General features: G+C 36.6%; 1 protein-coding gene across 1 annotated transcript in view; it reads left to right on the forward strand.

Moving 5' to 3' along the window:
- The window catches only part of TRDN (triadin), a 155223-nt gene that overhangs the window by 102637 nt on the left and 28287 nt on the right, over nucleotides 1-24299 (forward strand). The window contains exon 5 of the mRNA XM_020986972.2: nucleotides 22365-22424. Coding sequence (XP_020842631.2) covers nucleotides 22365-22424 — 60 coding nt within the window. The remainder of the gene's footprint in view (nucleotides 1-22364; nucleotides 22425-24299) is intronic.

A 24299-nucleotide genomic window follows, 5' to 3' on the forward strand; every position in this document is an offset into this window, starting at 1 on the left:
ACTTGTTTGTTAGGAGCCTGGTCTGGAAAAAAAAAACTGAGATAACTATCCCTTTATAATCTTCTCAATACTAAGCACTCTTTAAAACTTTAAAGATGTTTCAAAAGAATGGATAACTAAATCCATAGGGAAATTCTTCTGCTAATATAGTGTGTTTAAAAACTTGAATACTAGCTATGTGATCATGGGCAAGTCATATAACCCTGATTACCTTGTCCAAAACCAAACCAAATGAAAAAACAAACAAAAAAAAAGAGAGAGAAAAAGAAACTGTTTGTGAACTATACTTATAGAACAGAAAAAAATTTAGCTGTGGACCAATATGTTCATATGTCATAGATTACTAATGTGATCATAGAAGTCATTTAGACCTAGAGAGGCAATGTGATATGATGGAAAGACAATTAGACTCATGACACCTGGATTCAAATTTTGACTATTACTTCCTCATCATATAACCATATGGAAAGTAAACTCATAAGCCTCAGTTATATGTAAAATGGGACTAAGAATACTATAGTATAATGGAAATAGGCCCCAAGACAGTAAAAACCTCTCTGAGTATCCCTTTGCTTGTGTAAAAAATAAGGATAAAAATGCTTGCACTATCTACTTCATGGGGTGAGTTTAAGGGAAGAAAGTGCATTGTAAAACTTAATGCACTGTTAAACAACAACAACAACAAATTGAGCTATTTTTATTACTTAACCCACAAGGTTGTTATGAAGAAAGCAAGTTGGAGTTTTAAAGTACTCTATAAATGCTGTGGCAATGTGGATAGAGTACTCAACTTGGAGTAGGACGTCACCTGGGTTGAAATTTTATGTCTGATGCATAATAGTTGCTGATTATGGGTAAATCATATTATCTCTCAGTACCATAGGCAAGTAATACTTTGATGAGACCATATGAAGTTTTCATGTTGGGATTTCCTCTGAACTGATGAAATCAGATTTGGGCCACTGTCCCAAACATGTAAATGTTTGTTAGTTTAACTGCTACATTATACTGAATAAAATGAGGCCCAGAGAGGCAGTGTGATACAGTAGAAAGATGACCGACTTTGGAGTCCGAGAACCATGAATCAAATCCCACCTCTGATGTTTATTTATTTTGTGACATTGTAATGGACAAGATCTTTTAACCTTCTTGGGCCTTAGCTTCTTCATCTATGAACTGAGGGATTTGTGTTATATGGCTTCTGAAATCCATTTCCGCTCTAGAGCTATGATACCTATCAAGTTAAATGACTTGCTAGGTGTTACATCGGAGAAAGAAATGGCAAATCATTCCAGTATCTTTGCCAAGAGAACCCCAAATGGGGTCACAAAGAGTCAGACACAATTGAAATGACTGAACAACAAAAATGTATTATATAATTTGATAGTGGCAATCAGGGGATAGAACCCAGGTCTCTTGAGTCCCAGGATGGTACTCTTATCACTGTACACTGCTTCTTATGATGCATATAATTTCCCAGTTTCCTTTGCTGGGTCGTCATCCACATCCTACCTGCTAATGTATATGTCCCATAGGACTTTTCCTGGTCCCTCTTCTCTTCTCCCTTAATACTATTTCACTTGTGATCTCATCAGTTCTCATGGATTCAGATGATAATAGAGTTATCATCTTCCATTCTAGTGATTCTCAAATCTGCTTATCCAGCCCTAACCTCTTTCCTGACCTTCAGCCTTACATTTATAGCTGACTATTGGCTATCTAAAATTGGATGCCTCATGGACACCTCAAATTCTCAACAAGTCCAAATCTGAACTGATTTTTTTCTAAACCCTCCCCTCATTCTAACTTCTTTATTACTGGTAAGAGTAGTATGAGTCTCTCAAGGTGCCCCTTCTCTCCTCTGTCACGGATGCCACGAGACAGGCTGTCATCACCTTATGCATGAATTATTGCAAAAGCCTCCTGGTTGGGCTTCCTGACAAAAGCTTCTCCCCACTCAAGTCTGTTCTCAACACCTGTCAAAGTGATCTTCCTAAAGTGCAAATCTGACCATATCACCCCCCTCCCTCAATAAATTCCAATGACTTCTTATCACTTCTAGGATTAAATATAGGGACAACTAAGTGATGAAGTGGATAAAGCACCAGCCCTGGAATCAAGGAGGACCTCAGTTCAAATTCACCCTCAGCCACATAACACTCACTAGTTGTGTGACTCTTGGCAAGTCACTTAAACCTAATTGCTTCACTTAAAAAAAAAAAGGATTCAATATAAAATCCTCTGTTGTCCAAAGCTCTTTATTACTTGGCCCTCTTTTGGTACCTTTTAGTTTTCTTATGCCTTCTACTACTTCTAATTCCTTCTAACCCATGTACTCTGTGGTTAAGGACAGGTACAAACCTTGCTGTTTTGGGGATAAGACCCTCCATCTCCAGACTTTGGACATTTTTGCTGGCTGTCCTCCATGCTTGAAATTCTCACCCTCCTCATCTCAGCATAAACTTCTATGACTTCCTTCAAGTCCCAGTCAAAATTCTAATGACTTCGCTCTGTTGATTAATTCCAATTTATCATGCATATAGTTTGCTTGTACTTAGTTGTTTTCTGCTTGTCTCCCCTATTAAACTGTGAACTCTTTGAGAACAGAGACATACTCAGCATATAGTATGCACTTAAGAAATGTTTATTTGCTAACTACTTATAATTAGTAATTTTGTACCTATTTGTTTGCGGTGCTCAATATTTTATTTTGTCTATCCCCATGAACTTCATTTGGGATGTACCTTAGCAATTAATTTTGCTTCAGTGACCAACAAGAAGGCTTTTTACCTGCACAATCATGTTTGCCTCACTTGAGGAATCATCAGGAAAAACACATCAGTGTTTATTTGGCTTCTTTCCCACCCCCACTGGCTTCCACGCCCATCAGTCAAAATTATCAAAGTCATTTACATGTTTATCTGAAGCCAAAGATTTTGTTTGTGTTTTTAAGAATTTCACCTAGAATAATCCAAGTTAAATTGACTGTTAATGTCACCAAGATTTAATTGTTGATCTCCTAATTATTCACAGAAAATAACTATATGAGTCATATAAAATTATATAATATATGTATATTATATAAAATAATCATGGTCAAATGAAAATTACGCAAGATTTTCATTGCATGACAATTTGATGTAAAAGTTTAAGTATTTTACAGAGTACCATCAGTCAAATAAATGAAAGGTTATGGAGAATTTAAAAATTTAGGATATCAGTGCCCTCTGAGCTCCTATGTTATATTTGTTGCTGTTCCTGTTATAGTGGTGGGGGGAGGGGCAGACTGGTGAAGGGAAGGAAGGAGAGAGGAGGAAGTATGTACATAATCTTCTCTCTCCAAGGGGTCTATTGCTCAAAAACTTCCCTTCTTTTTTTCTAGAAAGAGTGCTCTTTAACTTTATAGTTCTAAAAAACCAAGATGTTCATGGAGAATATTCCTGAACACAAAATTGATGTGTAGAGAAAGGGGTTATATTGATTTTCTGAAGCATATAATCCCCAAATATAACCCATCAAGAGAAGGGAGACTTCTCAGATAGTTCCAGATTTTCAGGGTGCCTCACAAATGAAGTCTGAGAGTCATAGTACAGCTGATCTTCAGGTGATTATGTGAGACAGGTGAATTTCCCTTCAACATGAGAGTGTTACCCCTCTGGCAAGCCCAATTTCAATGCTCTTCTTAGGAGAGTTTATGATCTATTTTAATTGTTTTACATGTTTCCTGAATCTGGGTTATAAGCTACTTTGAATCATTTATACCTTTAGTATTTTTATGTAAAGTTAAAGACTGCCCTCTGTAAGCATTTATTACCTTAAGTACTTATGAAGGATTTGAATACAAGCTAGATACAAGCTCTCTTTGGGGATTTTCCTTGCACAAATTCTGCATAGGGGGAATAACCCCGCAAAGAGTGGATGAACTTTTAATGTCACCTCTAAGATTGGTTCTGGTCCATGTGAGTACAGAACTTAAGGCATGTTGAAAATGAAGATTGAAAAATGTAATAACAATAAAATTTATAATAATAGTAATGGAAATTAATAATAATAGTTATATTAACAATTTATAATGATGTAAGATTTACAGTGAACTTTACAAATATTATCTTATTTGATCCTCACAGTAACTCTGGGAAGTTGGTGCTATTACTGTCCCCATAGTACAGATCAGGAAGCTGATTCAGAGAGAAATTAAGTGACTTGACTAAGGTCACACAGATAATGTCTGGGGCTTGATTTGAAGTCAGCTCTTCCTGACCCCAAGTCCAGTACTTTATCCACTGTGTCACCTAGCTACCTGCTATATTGATGTGTATGTTATGTATATTTATGTATGTACCATCAATACCTTTGGTATGAAGACTACTAAGCCCTTTTCAGGGCTGCTTATCCACCTTTGGTGTCTACCTGGTACTCTCACCTATAGCTCCAAGAAGGTGTAGCATGTGCAGCAACCATTCTCTAGTAAACCATCTTGGCAGCTGGCTACACCGTATTAAGGGTAACCAATAGGCTTCAGACCTATTGGTGAGTAGGTGAGTTGGGGGGGGATGTCTGCTCTGAGTATGTGAAGACTTCCTCTGGCAGAATAGGCAGATGAGAATCATGTGTTCCAATAGCCATGAAGGTGCATGAAGCAGTTGAAAGCTTGGTCAGACATCAAAGATACTGAGGTAATCCACTGCATCCAAGCCATTGCCATGTGTTCTGACTTTTGTCTTGCCATTGGACCTCAATGACCCTGAAAAAAAGAATGAGACTGACAACTTTATGGAACTCCGTTTCACTTAAATCTAATTCACTCATGAGACAAGACATCACACCATGATGTTATTGGTCCTCTTGGAAAAGGAAGGAAAAACAACATGTATATAGCAAGGGAAGGTATGACCCCAGACCAATTGAGTCTGCCCAATCTACTTTATGAAATTACAGCAAATAAGAGCCAAGGAATAGAGGCAATAAGGTGTTAAAACTTTGTCCCTTTTAACTCATTTGTATTAACAGTCTGTAAAAGTCATGAAAATTTACATGGCTCACACCCTGAAATAGCCTATTATGCAGAATGTAAATGATACAAAACTGAGGCCTTTAGGAGTCTGATGGATCTGTTTTATCTTATGGTCCAGGAAAAATATTCTCCATTAGTTCCCTGTAATACATAGAATGCCCCAAATTTCCCCAATAGATCCAAGAAACATATAAAGAACTACAGATGGAAGTTTAAACTCAGAAATTGAGGCTAGCTTAGAAAAAAATCAAACAAATTCAGAAAAACTTCAAAAATGTGAGAGGATCCACAAGAGATATTAAATACTTAGGTTTGATAATTCAGATTTCCAGGTCACCTGGTGAACTTTATTCCATGGGCCTAAAATCAATAAGGAGCTCAGAGTCATTCCTTTAACTAGAAGTTCTCTGCGTAGCTCTAGACATAAAACTAGGCATCAAGATTCTAGGGATGCAATATCCATAGTCTTCATATCAGCTTTTATACTGGTAATTAACAGAGTAATGCAACAGGACTTAATCATTCAGCATATGAAAGTTATCTCACAGCTATTTTTTAAACAAATCATACCAGTTTATATAATTATAATCTGAAAATAAAAAAAAATAATAAAACTAGTTTTTTTTTCTCATAGGTCCCTACTAATGAATAGATTACCCCTAGTATATCTAGATATTGTCATATTTTGTTATCTCCTATGGTCTACTCCACCATCCAATTCACACTCAAAAGATTGAGTTCTCCAAGTTACAACTATCCCAAGTTCAAGAAACTCTGTGGATCTACACTCCTAAGATTATAACTCGAGATTCCTCACTGGTATATTAACCATTAATAATCAACCAGTGGTCAAGATTAGCTTAAAGTATAGGCATTTGGTGAAATGGCATGCTAGGAATAGTAAGTATGAACATATCTAAGAAACCTGTGGTATACTCTGCTGTAGATTGTATATGTACAGATCCAATACATTGGATCAATGGGAGGAATAGGCATATGTATAGAATACACTGGTAGAAAGGCAACCGTAGACAACCTGTACAGCCAAAGTGATTAACACTTGAAGCCCTGTAGTACTTCAGTGTTTTTATCTCTTTTTGTGGAGGCCTCATGCTATTTATTCCTCCCCCCTCCCAGAAAGTTATTCAGCTGGGCTCCCCTGACCTGTTCTTCTTCACAGCTAAACTACAGTTAGAAGGTATACTCATTGGGCCAGTTTTCTACTGGGAATAGTTTCTCCTACTGTGTGAATTATCATATTGAAAGATGACATTGATAATGGGGGCAGGGAAGAGGAAAGAGCAACTCCCCCTCCCCCACTGTATTCTGTTCCAGGGAAAAGGCAAAGAATATTCCCTTTGGAGACTGGATTCTTTGTCCCTAGTTGGACTCCGCTTTAGCTGCCCCAAGTGGCTGACCTCCCAGACCCTGTTCGCCCTTTTTAAGGCTACAAAAGGTATGGCTTTATCCTTTAGGCAATGCTTTGCCACCATAAAATTCCATCAAGTTTATTGAGTAAATTTTTCACATCTCCTACAGGAATAGAGAAGTGTGAACATTTTTTGACACTTCCTTTGTACTAAATCCTTTAAAAGGTGTGAATGGATCTCTCAGTTTTTCAAGTTTACAATCTGTAACCAGGTCTGAGCTGCTAAAGGTATCATGCCCTTTTCAAACTGTGAATGCAACCACTCAAAGACTAAATGGAGCAAAACTTTATCACCTCATTGCCTGTTGTCTCTTTTACCTTCTCCTTATATCCATTAATTTCATCAGGTGGTTTAGGGTACTCAATTGGTCAGGGGTCCCCCATTCAAAGTCCTGCTCCACACTTTCATATTAATGAAGATAGTAATGATAAATAACACTTACTATAGTGAGTTCTCAATATTTGACGATGAGTATAATTGCATTTAGTGGCCAAGATACACAAGCCAGAAGAAGAAATGAATGATAATGACAACTTATTGATAATGGAGGAAGAAATATAATAATAGTAAAGATTTAGTTCATTTAAATTCAGTAAACATTCATTAAATGCCTATTATATGAACAAAATATTAGGTAGGGGGGATACAAAATAAGATATAGCATAGACCCTGTTCTCAAGGACTTTACTGTCTAATTAGGATGGTTGTGATATAGTCATGGTAGTTCCTTGCTAAGGACCCATAAACCAGAGGCAAAAGATGAGGTAGTTTGCTATATTAGGAAGAGTACTGGACTTAGAGTCCAAAAATCCTAACTTCAAATTTCACCACTGGAACTGGTTATCTTGGCAATTTGGGGCAAATTGCTTAATCCCTGTGTGCCTCAGTTTCCTCATCTGAAAAATGAGAGGACTGATCTATCATCTAGCTAGCTATCTGTCTGTCTGTCTGCCTATCTATCTCTATGTGTATACACACAACATACATACATATTACTTACATAAGAATATATATGCTATATATTTTTACTATAGACATATATTCCTTATATGATATATATATACATACACACACCCATATATATGTATTAGGTAAATAAAAACCACCTAATCATTTTGTTATTCTATTGGCAATGCATAAACTTTCAGAGATGTAGTACAAGAGGGGAAAAAATGGACTAGTAAAACAAACTTTAACATTATCTACCCAGCACTTGCTAAACAGCTCAGCATTTCTGTCTAAGCTTTCCACAAATAAGATAATGATATCTTACAAGTGTTAATATTTTGTAGCTTTCATATTTCTACATTAACAGTGATAGTGAAGCTGGCTTTTCAGGGTTAGTTAAACATTTACAGGGAGCTGCATTTATTTGGTAGCCATATATCTTTTTAATTTTCTTCCTAATGCTTCTAAGTACAATGTAATAGAAACATTTTTCTCCTTTTTTAGTTCATTCTGCTACATACTAAGTAAGTAGCATTATGAAGAGATAGTCGTTGGCTGTATAAAAGAGATTTATATCCTTTTGGAAATGAGGTTTTGGAAAAGAACAATTGTTTTTCCCAAATTAGAAATTATGTTTTATATAGTCTGTTTCTAAGATCTTGCTTTGAGTTTAGGAAGGCTGAAAGTTGATCACCTACGTACACACACAGACACACACAGAGCTTTTACATAATCTAAAACCTGATAGTCTTTTTGTAAACCTAGATTTTCCAAGTTTGTTTAGAATCTCTGGTTTCCTTCAAGGCTTAGCTCAAACCCTTCCTTGTAAGGAAAGCCTTTCTTTTCTGGTCCTCTCTGGCACTTGAATCCTTTCCTCTAAAGTTAATTTCTATCTTGTTTCTATATCTATATCTAGATATAGATATAGAGAGATATTTATATAGATATATCATATGTGCTTATTTATTTACATGTTGTCTCCCCTATTAGACCATGAGTATTTGAGAGCAGGGGCTGGCTTCTGCCTTTCTTTGTATCACCAGCGTTTAGCACAGAGCCTGGCACGTAGTAGGCAGAATGTTTATTGACTGACAAACCGACATTAAGATGCAAGCTACTTGGGTCAGCTAGGTGGCACAGTGGATAAAGCATTGGTCCTGAAGTCAGGAGGACCTGAATTCAAATTTACCCATAGATGTTTACTAGCTGTGTGATCCTTGGCAAGTAACAACCCCCATTGCCTCCCAAAAAAAATGAGCTACTTGAGTTCAGTAACTCTTTATTGCCACCCTTAGTGTACCTAATACTTAGCGCAGTTTCTCGTGCTTAATACATGCTTGTTAATTGTCTTAATGACAAGATTTCACTGGTTCCAGACTCCTTTTGATATGACATTAGCAGCTTAAAATGCCTTCCCTTTCAGCATTACTACTTGCTATCCACACTACCCTCTTCCCCTTTCAAAAAGCATACATTATAATAGAAAAGTACCATGATTCCTGAGACCAGTTTGTTTTTTTTATGTTGTTGATGTCACTTCATTTTTGTAATTTTATGTTTTATGTTTTGTTTTTGTTGTTTTGCTCCTAATGAAAATAGTTCAATGACAGGAGAATAGATTCTTCCCTACTTAGGCCAAAACAAATTATACTCTACTTTTGCAGTATTTGTGAAAGTCTCTGAAGTTCCTCAAGTTGAAAAGTTCCCTGTAGATTCAAGCTCAGTCCTCTTTTCACATCTTTTTCCCCTTTAATTTATTCATGTCACTAAGAACTCTGTACATACAGCTAGAGTGAATGAGGAAGAAATGGAATACTTGAGTTTCATAAATATTCAGGACTTGAGGATTGGCCCATTCAGAATGTTGTATCACAGCATAATAGAGATGGATGGGGAAAAAAAAACTATGTGGTGAAGTTTTCACGTTTTCTATCCTTCCTGGCAGTTTTAGTACCTTGTACTAGTGTGAACTTTAAATGTCTGATATACTTCATGGTATACTGTTAGGTCATGAGACTGTGTACTACTTCTCCCATCATAAATCATAATGCTTCCAACTTTCCTAGACAATCTTTATGAACTATGATGGCATAAAAAAAAAACTTTACCTAGTGGCCAACCTTTTAGTTATAAGTTTCTCTGGCTTAAGATAGAATGTTTCTCAAGTAATACAAAAGATACATATTTTATGTGTATATATATATACACACACACACACACACACACACACACACACACATATGTGTGTGTGTGTATGCGCATCTATATCTATATCCATAAATAACTTTAGAGGCCACACAAAACAATCCCATCATTTTATAAATGAGGAAACTAAAACCCAGAGAGTTTTAGTGACTTGCCTAATGTCATATAGGTATTAAGTGATAGAGGCAGAATTTAAACTCAGGTCCTCTGTTTCCCAGTTTTTCCCCCCATGGTCTATGACTAAAATCAAAAATGATGAGTATGATTTCTTAGAATTTTTGTTTTAGGGACATAGCCTTTCAGAGTCCACACCATCATAAGACATTGGTATAATGTTTGAGGTTCTAGAATAGGCTGTTTGGAAAACAGAGAAAATATGCAGTTATAATAAAAAAATATGGTAATAAAATACATATCCTCAAAGTTATGGTTGGAAGCTTCACAATGATTAGTAGGGGAAATTTGTGTTTGTTATCTCTTTATGCTATGAGTACATTCCCTCTTTTCTCTGTATTCCCCCATTACCCTATTTACCTAATGCCTTGTGTCCTCTGGCTTCTCTCAAGGCCTCTAAATAGGACATTCCTCAGGGTTTGGTCTTCCTACCTACCTCTTGCCAGCACAGGATCATTGATACAATAGATATATAGTGAACATAGGAGATAAGGAAACAACAAAACATGGAAATGTGAAAAAATAATAGGGAAATATTCTAATACTTGTAGAACAGCCAGAGAAAACCTAAAGGCATTTTAAAAAATTTCCATGCCCTAATAATAATTTAATACTGTGCTGTCATCTCAAAGAATCAGGATGGTTGCCTTGGTGATGAAAATTGTTCTTTCAGCTTCTTGATTCTGTCATTTTTTTCTACACATGAATTCATAATATTTTGGATTTATTAACCATTTGTCATTGATAGAGATAAATCACCTGCTTTAAACTGGCCATGGAAGTCTTCTATAAAATTACAAGCTCTTTGTCAACTCAGCAATAAGATAGCCTGTGATTATTAGAAAATTAAAACTATTCTTCATGAAGGATAAGATATGTAATATGAAAACATGACACAGAAGAGAGTACCATGCACTATCGGAGATGTATTCTTAAAAATCATTTAGTTTAATTCTGAATCCACTGTGTTTTTAAATTAGTTGCATTCAATCTTTGTTAATGAATATAACCATTACAAAGATTCAAGCATATTTAACTTTTAAGACTGTTCAGTCTATAAAAAAAATCAATTTATAATTTCCTCTCATCAGTTTGAGAGGGAGTAAAGAGGGGTAGGTTAAGAGCTTGGTATTAGAATACACAATTTCGAAACCAACTCTAAAATTGACTAGCTGTATGACACAAAGTCCCTTAACCCTTCTGCCCTTCAGTATCCTCAGCTATCGCAGAACAAAGATTTAGAGCTGCAAGGGACCTTTGAGGACATCGGACCAACCCAGTTGTTTTACAGATGAGCAAACTGTGGCCTACAAAGGTTAAGAAACTGAGACTTAGAAAGATTAAGCAAGTAGCTTCAGGTTATACACCTGGTAAGTGATAGAGCCAGGATTTGGACTTCAGTAATACTATTCAATCAGACAATAAACATTTGTTTAGTGCCTATTATATGTGAGACATCTTAATATGAAAGTGAAAAATTGACCCTCCTCCAAAGAGCTTGTGTTTGACCAGGGAATACCACATATAAATGTACAGTGTGTACATATATGTATAATGATACATATATGTATGTGCATGCATGCATGCATGCATACATGCATGTGTGTGCACAATAAAATATAGACAAAGTAATTCAGAGAAGGTCCTAACAATTAGAGATGAGATCAGTAGCCCAAAACCAGCACATTTATCCAGGACACCTCCTCGCCTATAATAAGGTTCTTAAAAGAAATCTTTTTATTTGCTCCTATACCTCTTGGGCCTTGAACTTTTGACATCTTGCAATAATAAAGCAGCATTTCTATGATAAAAGTACAAGGACATTTTTAGAACAAGAATGCCGAGTTCTTACATTTTTAAATGCAGCATTTGAAAGATGAATTACTCAAAATTTTCTAGTCTGATTAAAATATTGAAAAGTATCCCTACAGTAATTTCTGATACAGACACTGCATTCCATACTTTAAAATGTATGTTTTTTGGTTTTTTGGATTTTTTTAATAATAGACTATTATGGCACATCACATTTTGTTTAGAGTGACATATCACTGTATTCTGTTGATTATATTAACTTTTCAGCTGAGGCTGATGTTTTTCTTCACAGTTATTAAAAAATTCAAATTTCTCAATAAGCAGAATAAAACTTCTTAAAATAAAAAAAAATTAGATCACCACCCTCCTAGGGATATAGAAAGAAAATGCCCTGTGAATTGTAAAGCATTACATGAATATGAGTTGTTACCAGCCTGGGTTTCATTAACATTATTTACTTTATTGAAAGTTCATATCTGAGACTAGGCTAAGACAATTAGTCTCAGCCTGGTCCTTCTATGTTGGTTCCATTGTTTACTTTGTTTCCACTGCTCTCTTTATAAAGGAGAAAAATTATTCCTTACAATCAAAAAATGTTCAGAGAAGAGATGGTTAATTTTTTATCCACAAATCTGAGGAAATCGCTCTTGCGGCTTTCAGGTGTAGTAATTGTTAGTTTGAAAGTGGTTTGAGAGTTGCACAATAGAGTGTAGATGAGAGATGATCTTGTTTCACAGACCCCCACTCTGCAAATGGAGTGTTCAGGGAAAGAATTCATAATTCAGTCTGATTCCCTAACATGTCAGATATGGAAATATTTCTGTGTAATTCTACCAATAACTCCATGTTTAGATTTTCTGTTATAATCTGAACTGAGTTTTTGTTATATTTGGTCACTGTGTGCTTGTATGCCTTGACATATAGCAGTATCTCTTTAATTAAAAAAAATTAAATCACCTCATAAGCAAACTAGAAGCAATATATTACATGAATATATTTTGAAGATTTTAGCTTATCATTGATGGTCCCTAAACACATTTATTACCACCCACATGATAATGCACAAGTTATGTTGTATTAATAACCTAGTGGATGGAGCCTTATGAGCTATATGACCATGGACAAGTCACTTAATCTCTAACTCTGGGTTACAAGCTCTTTTCATGGAGAAAATTCTTGAACACCAAAAAGAAAAGATCTCTGACATCTCGATTATGTCTTTAAGTTCTGTGAGATCAAGCAACCGTGTCTAATTTCAACACTGTATTTCCTGCATTTTTAAGTATAGGGCTTTGTACTATAAAATAGTCTGCAAGTAAAAAAGGAAGAATAGTAGGGGGGAAAAGAGAGAAGAGGTAAAATAAGCTTTTTTTTCACCATATTTTGCATTGCTACCATATGTGTAGATGTTACAGAAATGGTATATGTTTAATGACCATAACTACCATTGTTTGCCTCCTAATGGACTATTAAGCTAGAAAGGGCTGTTTTTTTCTTTGTTTCTTTGTTTTGTTTTGTTTTTGCCAACCTAATCTTTTCATTTATTTTTTTCAAATTTTAAAAACATTATTTTATTTTTAATTTATAGAATAAAATAAGCATTTCCATAATGTGGTATAATTTTAAAAAAATATATAATTACACATGAAACTGCAAATTTACTATATATAACTTGCTATTCTTTTAAATTACACAACAAAGTTGTCATGTACATTTCTCTTTTTTCTTTCCCCACCCCAACCCTAGGTATGGCTACTATTAGACACAAATAGGTATATTTGTGTAATCTATATATAGACTTATCTTTGTCAGTTCTTTCTCTGGATGTGGATAGTGTCTTTCTTCATATGTCCTTTATATATCATTTGGATATTTGTAATACTCAATGATTATTGGGCTAAACGATTCTAAATACATATCTTTAACAGTTAAGTACCATTTTTCATAGAGGCAGCTAGGTGGTCCAGTGGATAGAGTGCCAGGCCTAGAGTCAGGAAGTTTCATCTTCCTGAGTTCAAATCTGGCTTCAGATACTTACCAGCTGTGTGACCCTGGGCAAGTCACTTAACCCTGTTTGCCTCAGTTTCCTCATCTGTAAAATGAGCTGGAGAAGGAAATGGCAAACCACTCTAATATCTTTGCCCAAAAAAACCCAACTGGGGTCATGAAGAGGCAGTCACATCTAACCTATTGGTATAAAAAGATGGTCTTATAACCTCAGTAGTCATCAGGACCTTCCCACATTAGCAAAGTTGGAATTTCTCAGAAGCAATTGGGAGGCACAGGTAATGTTTGAGTAGGGTAGGCCTGCATTTCAAGAAATTCATTAGGGGGCAGCTAGGTGGCACAGTAGATAGAGCTCCAGCCTTGGAGTCAGGAGGACCTGAGCTCAAATCTGGCCTCAGACACATGACACTTACTAGCTGTGTGACCCTGGGCATGTCGCTTAACCCTAATTGCTTCAGCAAAAAAAAAAAAAAAAGAAATTCATTTAGCAATCATGTGGAAGACAGTTTAGAGAATAGGGAAGAGATTTGAATCAGGAAAAACTATTAGAACAATTAGAAATCCATTGCAAATATCTAGGCAGAAGAGGATATGGGCCTGAGTGGTGTGCTTATTATATTACTTGGTTCTTAATGTTTACTAGGTAGGTACAGAAAAGAGATTCTAGAAGTGTTATGGAAGTAGAATTCTCAAGATTGTGGCAAATACTTAGATTTGAGGGGTTAGAGAACATGGAAGTCAAGGATGACACCAAAGGTATAAATCTGGTTAACTGGAAAGTGGTGCCCGACCTGAAATAGGGAAATTCAGAGGGGTGGGAGGGTTTGAGATGAACATTAAATTCTGTTTTGGACACATTGAATTTGATATGCCTATGGAATATCCATTTGGAAATGATCAATAGGCATTCGACAATGCAAAACATGAGTTTAGGAAAACGACAAGGGCTGGACTTAGAGATCTAGCAGTCATTGGTGAAGAAGATAATTAAATCCATGGCAATTGATAAATGCAACTTGCCAGAGTACATAAGGTCACAAAAGGAGTAAGTGTCAGAAGTGGGATTTGAACATAGACCTTCTTGATCTAATGCTTTTTTTTTATTGTACCTTGGAATTTTTGATTTGGGGATATAACTTTTATAGAACATACTGTTGTTTTCAGGGCCCCCTCTTACAATATAGGTCTGCCTGAAGGTGTTGCTTAGAGATTTACTCCATTCTGAATGTCATTGCATCAGGCTGTTATTTCTTTGTGTCTCATAGCTATCCCATATTCCTGCACAAGGTATCACCTCCTCAGTCACCTGTAATATCTACACAGGCAAAATTACCTACTCTGCAGCATCCCCGCACCTTGCCCCAGTCTCATGCAGAAGGTGGGGTTTGAGTTGAGTCTTGAAGGAAGCCATGGATGTCAGGAGGCAGAGGTGAGAAAGGAAAGAATGCCAGGCACAAGGAACAGTCAGTATGACGGTATGGGGTCTGAAGATGGAATTTTGTATGCAAGGACCAGCAAGAAGGTCAATACTTGTGTATCAAAGGGTATTGGGGGGGAGGGTGAATGGTGCAGCGAAGTGGTACAGTGGGTAGAGCACAAGGCCTAGAGTCAGGGAGAGTCATCTCCTTGAGTTCAAATCTGGCTTCACACACTTACCAGCTGTGTGACCATGGGCAAGTCACTTAACCTTGTTTACCTCAGTCTCCTCATCCATAAAATAAGCTGGAAAAGGAAGAGTGTGAAGTGTGAGAAGAAAACTGAAAAAGTAAGGACCAAGTTGTAAAGCAATTAAAAAAACAAATATAGACTTTTATATTTAATCCTAGAGATAATAGGGAGCCAATGGACATTATTGATTATGTGTGTGAGGAAGTGGGGGAGCTAGGTGGAACAGAGGATAGAGCACTAGCCCTGGAGTCGGTTCAAATCCAGACTCAGACATTTACTAGCTGTGTGACCAAGTCACTTAAACCCAATTGCTGTTAAGAAAAAAAAAGTGTGTGTGTGTGTGTGTGTGTATGGTGGGTAGTGGTGGTTGCGGTGATATAATAAGACCTGTACTTCAGGAAGGTCACTTTAGTTGTATAGTGAGGATAGGTTGTTGTTGTAGTTGTTGTTGTTGATCCTTCATTCATATTCCCTCACCCCACAAGTCTTTTCATATGAATAAGAGGTGTACAGTCTTGACTTGCCTGTGAATTGGATTTAAGTGAAGCAGAGCTGCACAAAGTCAAGTCTCTCCTTACTCAGGCCCTTCCATCCATTTTCAGAAGGACTGGAGTGCGGAGAGACTTGAGGTAGGAAGACAAACATTAAGCTATTGCAATAGTCCAAGTGGGACTGACTAGGGCGTCACCTCTGTGCGTGATGAGAAGGGGAATAATATAAAAGATGTGAAGATATAAATGACAAGACTTCTATAAATAAATAAATAAATTATAAAAATTAGATTTATATGGGGTGTGAGTGAGGAGTCAGGGATGACACCTAGGTTGAAATTCTGAGTGACTGGGAAGATGGTGGAACTCTCGACGGCTGTAGGGAAGTTGGGAAGGGGAGAGTGTTTGCGAAGAAAGACGAGTTTTATTCTGGATAGGATGAGCTTGAGATGTCCCATTGTCAGCTGGGGATGAATGACTAGATATCAGGAGAGAGATGAGGGCTGGATAAATAGATCTGAAAATCATCATTAGTTATTGCAGTCTTCTGTTGGTGTCTTTGCCTGAAGTCCCCTCTCCAAACAATCCTTCACATAGCTTCCAAAGGGATTTCCTCAAAGTGCATGTCTGACCACTTTACAAATTGTGGTTGTTCACATTGCCTCTAGATCAGGTATAACTTTATCTTAAATTCCTATTCTGTGCAAATTTGATAATGCACATAATTACGATACAGTAGTATATGTATATGATTAATAAATAAACATACACTTATTGGTGATGTGTGATCAATTGCTTTTTTTTTCTCTCGATAATAGTAAGTGATCAAAAATGTTTGGAGACCACCATAATAAGCATCTACTTTTATGGCAGCTATTTCATCAGGAGGTGGGGCTTAAACAAAACAAGACAAAACAACGACAATCTCCAGCTTCAAGAAGTTTTAAACTGTATTAGAAGAAAAAAAACATACACACTTCACTACCTTTCACATACGTGATCCAGTGAAAATGATTTCTTGCTGTTCCTATGCCATGATAGTCCATCTCCCAACTTGCAGCATTTTCACTGGCTGTCCTCCATTCCTGGAATATGCTCTGCCTCATCCCCATGTTTTGGCTTTTCTGGATTCCTTCAAGTACCACCTAAAATCCCACTTTATGGGAATGGTGTCAAACAAACAGAAACAGATCTCTGTAGATCTCATATTGACTTGGAAGAACACAAATTAACGTGATCTATTTTGTGTTGTGTTTTCATGAATTTGGTTAGGTGTTTCCCCATTACAATTTAATCTGATTTAGATCTCACTCAGCATTTTCCACACGACATGCAGCTCAAAGGCTGAAAGGGTTATGGTATCTCTGTCCTTTCGGAAGCCTTCCCTGGGCTCCCTAATCCTAGTGCTTTCTCCCCATTATGTTCAATTGCCTCACACATATCTTGTTCGTGCATAGTTGTTTGCATGCTGTAGGCTCCTTGAGGGCAGGGACTGTCTTGTCTTACTCTGGATACACAATGCTTAATATAGTGCCTGTCCCATAGTAGGCCCTTAATAAATGCTTGCTGATGCGACTCATTGAAGCAGTTTTGGGGAGAGAACATTAATAAATGGGGAAAACAGGAAAGACCTCATGTAGTGGTAGCATGTAGATTTATCTTTTGATTCAATTCGATATGTATTTATAAAGTACCTTTTAGGTGCCATGTGTTGAGTTATACTGTGGAAATAAGAAGGCAAAATAAATCTATCCCTTCCCTCAAGCAGCTTACACTTTATTAATATGTTCTTATAAATAAGCATGCTTATATAAATAAATGCAAAACATATGCAAAGTGATTCCCAAAGGGAGAACGACCACCTAATAATAAAGGCAATTTTTTACAACAGACTAGGCATTGAAGAGGGAATGTTGGAAGCATGGGGGAAAGTCAGATAGAGATGAATGAGGGATGGGACTAACCTGAAGAGATGAGAGGAAGCAAGATTTTCTCTCCTGAACAAGTTGAGCTCAGAAAGCTGAAAGGAGTCTAGGATGATATGGGAGGGAGAGATGGAAAAGAAGAGCATTCTAAGTTCAGAGGACAGCCTGTACAAAACCAGGTAGAGGACATGGAGTGTGGTTCATAAGGAATATCAAATAGGCCAGTCTGGCTAATTCTCAGATCGTATAAAGAGCAATATCAAATCTGAGCTGTGTGACCTTGGGCAAGTCACATGACTTCTGAGGTTCAGTTCATTCGTTGTCGCAGGAACATTGTGAAGGAAATATTTTGTACACCTCAAAGTGCTGTAGAAACATGTGTTATTTATTTTGATGCTCATATAAAACGTCGGAGCAGGAAATCTTTCCATTTAACAGCTCAGGTCTTAAACCAAACCACTACTACAAAGCATACTTGAAAGAAACAGGCATTTAATTAAGAGGAAAAGGTAATTGAGAGCATCATTAGTTCATCAGAAATTACTTTTTATAAGTCATGCCTGTGATCGTAGCATTTTAGATAAGAGGCTAAATGGCCATTATCCGTCAGCTGAGGAGTAGGAGAAAGAGTGGACACATTCTGTAGCAATTTCTTCTAAACTGTTAAGACATTTGACACTCATAGACAAAAGCTGGTTAACTTTATGAGATAAAACACAAGGCCCCAGTGGAACACGAAAAGAGCAAATAGACACAATCTACCTTTTACTGAATCGTTGGACCCGAACCCTTATTTCTCACAGTTAGGAACACAGAAATGCAGGTTTATTAGCGTCTGATTGATCAAGTGCTGCTGCTGGGAATTGCCTGATTTGGGCTCTAAGCAATTATTTTTAAAAAGTAGCAATGCTGTTTGTCTATCAAAGTGACATTATTACCTTATTGTTTTGTGTGGGGTTTTTGATATGTTTGTTTCCCAGTAACAGTGATGGCTCCTATCATCCACAGCATCTCTAGCCTTCCCTTTTGAACAGTGGCACTCACTTCCGTGAGAGCCAGCTTTAGTTAGGAATTGAGGGAAGCAACTTTCCTTTGTGAAAGTTGAAATATAGGAAGAAGGCCTGCAAATTTGATCTCATTTGCATCCTATTTTAAACAACTTCACTAATCAGTTTGGTGATTGAGTATTTTGTTTGCAAAGAAAAGACAATATTCATTGCTTGCCTCTGGAGAATGAAAGTCAGCTGGCACTGGCTAAGATATTGGGGCCATGAAGAAAATGTATGCCAAATCCTCCAGTGTACATGCCATTTGGAATGAAACTGCCATGGTTTACAAATAAATGTGCTCGGTCACTTTTGTGGCAGTGGACAACATTGGATGGGGAGTTAGGTCTTTGGGCTAGGTCCCTATACAACATGTTGTCCACTGCTACAGAAGTAATACCGAATACATTTATTTGTGAACCATGTCAGTCTTGTAGTGATTAGAAGTAGTTATACACACACAAAAAGCAAAATGATATGCTTAACTTTGTTCCATAATGGTTGCTGTGCTAAGTTAAACATGCCATTTTGGTACCTATTTTTTTGTTAATTATTTATTTGTGCATATGTGTAAATATTTCAAATCAGTAATTTTCTGATACATCCTAATAAAATTCCTCACTTTTACCCTCCCCCCCTAAAGAAATCCCTAGCTCATTATATAATTTTTTTTTTATTGTGAAAGCTTCTATGGTAATTACCTAATTCCCAACAGAGCTACTGTGGAAAGATAGGCTATCTGTCTAAGAGACAAAGCACAAAAAGCTTCCAAAGTCTTAAGCCTATTAAAGGCTGGTCTAAAATAAGGTGCGCGCGCTCTCTCTCTCTCTCTCTCTCTCTCTCTCTCTCTCTCTCTCTCTCTCTCACTCTCTCTCTCTCTCTCTCTCACTCTCTCTCTCTCTCTCTCACTCTCTCTCTCTTTCACACACACACACACACACACACACACACACATGCATGCATGCACGCACACACACAAACACACAAGCTTTGGCATTAGAAGGTGTAAAGGAGGAAAAAATGGATGCTTTTGATATAAATATATTAATCTTATTGATTATTTGATTGCCAAGTTTTACCATGTTTTAGCTCGTTTAGATAATAATCCAACTTTTAAAAGTACTGCTTCCTTTGAGTTCAGACCTATGATTTCATTGGTGTAGGGTACTCTTGTTGAAGAAACATCCTTCGCCAATGCAGATTGGCAACTGCTTTACAACTTGGGATCTTAGAGAGATGTCTGAAGCACTGACAGGTTTGATGATTTACCCAGGATCGCACAGCTAGTATTTGTCATAAGCAAGTTTGAGCCAGGTCTTCCTGACTCCACAGCAATCTCTCTACTAAAATAGTCTCTTTCTCTGGGAAAAAAATGACTATATAATTGATGAAACCTATCAATACTATTATTAGGGAAGCAAAGGAGAAAATGAGCATTTATTACATCCCATATGCCAAGGATTGTGCTCAGCTCTGGAGATACAATTGCAAGCACAAAGAAAGACAATCCCTTTGTGGAAGGACTTGTGTATTCATGTCAATACACAAAAGGGAGCTGAAAAGCTAAGTTGGGATTGGGGTAATTAAAATAGCCAATGAGGGGGTATGCTAATGAATTTCAGAAGCCAGGAAGAGAGGCCAAGAGGAGAATGAAGGCTAGCTTGACTCCCTCCACAAATTGGAGGCCACAAGAGTAGCTCACCAATGGGAGAATGGGGCGGGCCTTAGAGATGGATATTCCAAGTTGAGAAGGATGCAGCCATAGTTGGATGTTCCAGCATGAGGAATTCTCAGGTGCTGAGGGCATTCTAGAGTTTAAGTGGCAGAGACATGGTTTTTGAAGTGTGAAAGCCAGGAACAAGACTGGGAAAGGTTAACTTATCTAAATGCTGCATATTGCCTTTTAGAAAGCGCACTGTAATATATTTCTGGTTAAATTTTTGTCCCTGAAAATAGCTCTCTGTCTCTCTGTCTCTGTTTCTCTGTCTCTTTCTCTCTCCCTCTCCCTCTCTCTCCCTCTGTCTCTTGTCTCTCTCTTTTATTAGTAACATATTATTATAATTATTTTATATTATGCTTTGCACACACCAATGCAAAGCACAAGCCTTCCACAATTTTCTGAAACATAAGGTTTGAAATATTTCTGCTTATGTGTTTAAAATATGCTTTGAAAAGCTGCTTAAAAGAAATTTTCTTCCCCTCCCCTTTAAGAAACAAAAACAAAAAAAGCAAGCTCTGATATTCAGACAGCCCGTGATGGGTTTTTTTGTTTGTTTGTTTAATTGCAGCAACACCTTCAAGTAAGTTCAGTTATCCTTTCTATGTCACAGGGGTTGGAGGCATGGGGCCCCCCATGATCTGGAAAATCCACATAAAATTTTTTGGCCCTCCCTCCATACCAGAGAAGAAGTTTGAATTATTATGGTATTAAAAGATGAAATATGTTGATATTATACAATATTCTACATATATTTTATGCATTTCTGAGTTTCTAAACTCTTTCTGGCTCATCCGCTGGTTTTCATGAAGCAAAACTCCCCAAAATTTCCCATTTAATTTCTTATGTCTATATCAAAATATCAATGAGGAATATCACTATGTGGAAAAGATAACTGTAGTACAAATGTTATGCTTCGTGTTAAAAAAAAAAAATTACCATCATTGGCATAAGAAACTCCCAGTGGCAAAACTACTTCCAATGCTAATCAGCATGTGCTATATAATTTTTAGTCTCAGAGAGTTACCTGGGCCATATAACCAGTATGTCAGAGGCAGGACTTAAATCATCTAGACCTCTAGGATACCTTTCTATCCATTATTTCACACCGGTTCTCTCAGATAGGATAGGGTACTTAACCAAGGTCATACAACTAGTAAGAATTGGCTTCACAATACTAACCTGGGTTTCCTGATAACAGTCCCAGAGCTCTTTCCATGCCCTAACATTGCCTCTCTGCCTAGCGACTTCTACTAAAATTTGTAAAGATTCCAATCTGTTGTTTATTCTAGTTTAAATTAATGGGAAATTAGGGTTAATTTTCATGCCCAGGCTTATTCAATCACTGGGCATTTCAATATATATATATGAAGCCATGGTGAAGTGCTTTCAATATAAAGTAATCTATCTATCAATATAAAGTAATTATTGGTTCAATGTGATAGCAAATGCTGATTAAGAAACTTGACTCCATAATTCTGAGCTATACTTCCTATTAGGCAGTTGTTACAGCTCATTTCACAAATTCTTAATTTAATATGTAAAAATTGTGTCTTACTAAATCTAAATTAGATTTCGATTAAGGATTCTTAATTTGTAGTGAGAGTAATTGAAATAAAATGTAATTATAGTTTGTGATTGGTTATGGGATTCTAATGTGGTACAAGCTTACCAAGAGTTTTCCCCAATGATATTTTCTTTATGGAACCACTAAAATTTCTCTTATTTTAAGATGGTATAAGTAACAGAAATAGCAATATGAGTAATAAAATGTTTCTCTTTTGTCTGTCATCACCATGTCATATATGATAATTCAGGAAATACTGTATAGCTCAAGGATCAACTTATCTCTGAAGTTCTTTTCTTTCTCCTCCCTCATTACTCAACCTTTTTTTTTCTAAAGTGCAAATTATGTTTCCCCCCTCAGAAATTCACAAAGAGAAGGCTGAAAAGCAGGAAAAACCTGAAAAGAAAATAGCACCTAAAGGTAATTGTTTTTATTTGTTTTTCATTATTTGTGTTTAGGATATATTCTTTTCATATCAGCTTCCCTGAGCAGGTTGAAATATATTTTTGCTTTAATAAGACATATAGGAGGGGATAAATAAATAAGGCTAATTTGACTATCTTCAAAATATGTGACTTCAGAAATGTGAACAAAACCATTGCCAACTTTATGCCAACCAATGAGCACTGCATATTCAGACATAGAATAAGGTGACATAATGATGTGTCCATTATATGTAAATAGTGAATAAAGAAAGTAAAAATTTATTTCTTGATCCTTTTATGGTAAGTTTGAGGCATTCTAAAGATTAAGTTGCTTTTGAGTAACAGAGAAGTAATTGTTCTATCCATATGTCTAAAATAATAATAATAATCATAATAGCTTATATTTCTATTGTGTTTGATATATTTACATACATACACACACACACACATATATAGTCTCATTTAATCCCCATAGTATATAATGAGAATAAATTCAATACCACCAACATTTATTAAGCATCTACCTTGTGAAGCCCTGGTAATATGAGGACAAAAATGAAGCAGTCTATGATTCAAAGAGCTTAGATTTTCCTAGATGGAAATAGAATATACACAGGTTGACATATAGAAGTCATATAAATTAAATATTTTTGAGGTGGAGCACTAAAAAATATGTTTATTTGTAAGAGAGAAGGCCTTGGGTAGGAGGTAGCACTTGAGTTGAGCCTTGAAAAGAAAAAAGAATCCCAAGAAGAGGAGGAAGAGTAACATAAACCCAGTCATGAGGGACATATATGCAAAAGAATAAGAAGGTCAGTTTGGCTAGAAAATGCAGGGCATGATGGAGGATAATGTGAAATTAATTTAGAAAGACGGATGGCCGAGGCATGATGTTCATATCTATAATCCTGGCTGTTGGGGGGTGCTGAAGATTGTATTTTTTGAGCTCAGGAAGTCTTAACCTCAGTGGACTAAAGCTGAATATTCAGGGTGTCTCCACTAAATCTGGTGCCAATATGATGCCACTATATGCCACTCCTCCAGGAGCGGTGTCACCAGGATGCCTAGAGAGGGGTGAACAGGCCCAGTATGGAAACAGGGCAAATCAACATTTCTTTGCTAATCAATGTGAGATTGAGCCTAAGAACAGGACCCTATGAAAGATAGTGGGAAAGAGGTTGCAGAAGAGAGGGAGCTAGAGGAGAATGAGATAGAGAAATAGGAAACATGAGAAAAAAACAGAGGAAGAAAAGAAAGAAGGAAGGAGCAAGGGAGGGAGGAAAGGAAGGCAAAAAAGAAGATAGAGTGCTCTATCCTATAGGTAATGGGGAGTTATAGAAGCTTCTTGAGCATGAGAGTGACATAGAAGATACATCATTATTATTCAAGAGGAATTATAATAACTTCAAAATATGTGCCAATCTAATGGTTTTGAGGTGCTTATAGCAGTTTTATATTTGTTGAGGTCATACCATTTGGATGAATATTTGGTTGCTTTTTATGAAGCCACTGGATGATGAACATAGTACTAAAAGGAATTTTTAAAAAAATCATCATGTGAGTCCAAATCCAGCCTCAGACACTTGACACTTACTAGCTGTGTGATCCTGGGCAAGTCACTTAATCCCAATTGCCTCAGCAAAAAAAGAAATCATCATGAATTGACAAACAGTCCTGAGAAACGATGGGACTTTCCACACTCTAAAACTGCCATTTAAGAGCCCTAGCTTCTGGATTCCAAATTCTGGGCTTTCTTTTTTTTCACTGTACTACACCACTAAAATGTACCACAGATCACTGAAATACACGTTTTGATCCTTCATGTCCCATATCAGAAAATACTTTTGAAAATATTTGGAGAAAAAATGCA

The sequence above is a fragment of the Phascolarctos cinereus genome, unplaced genomic scaffold, assembly GCF_003287225.1.
Source record: "Phascolarctos cinereus isolate Bilbo 61053 unplaced genomic scaffold, phaCin_HiC Scaffold_5;HRSCAF=322, whole genome shotgun sequence".
Taxonomy (NCBI): Eukaryota; Metazoa; Chordata; class Mammalia; order Diprotodontia; family Phascolarctidae; genus Phascolarctos; species Phascolarctos cinereus.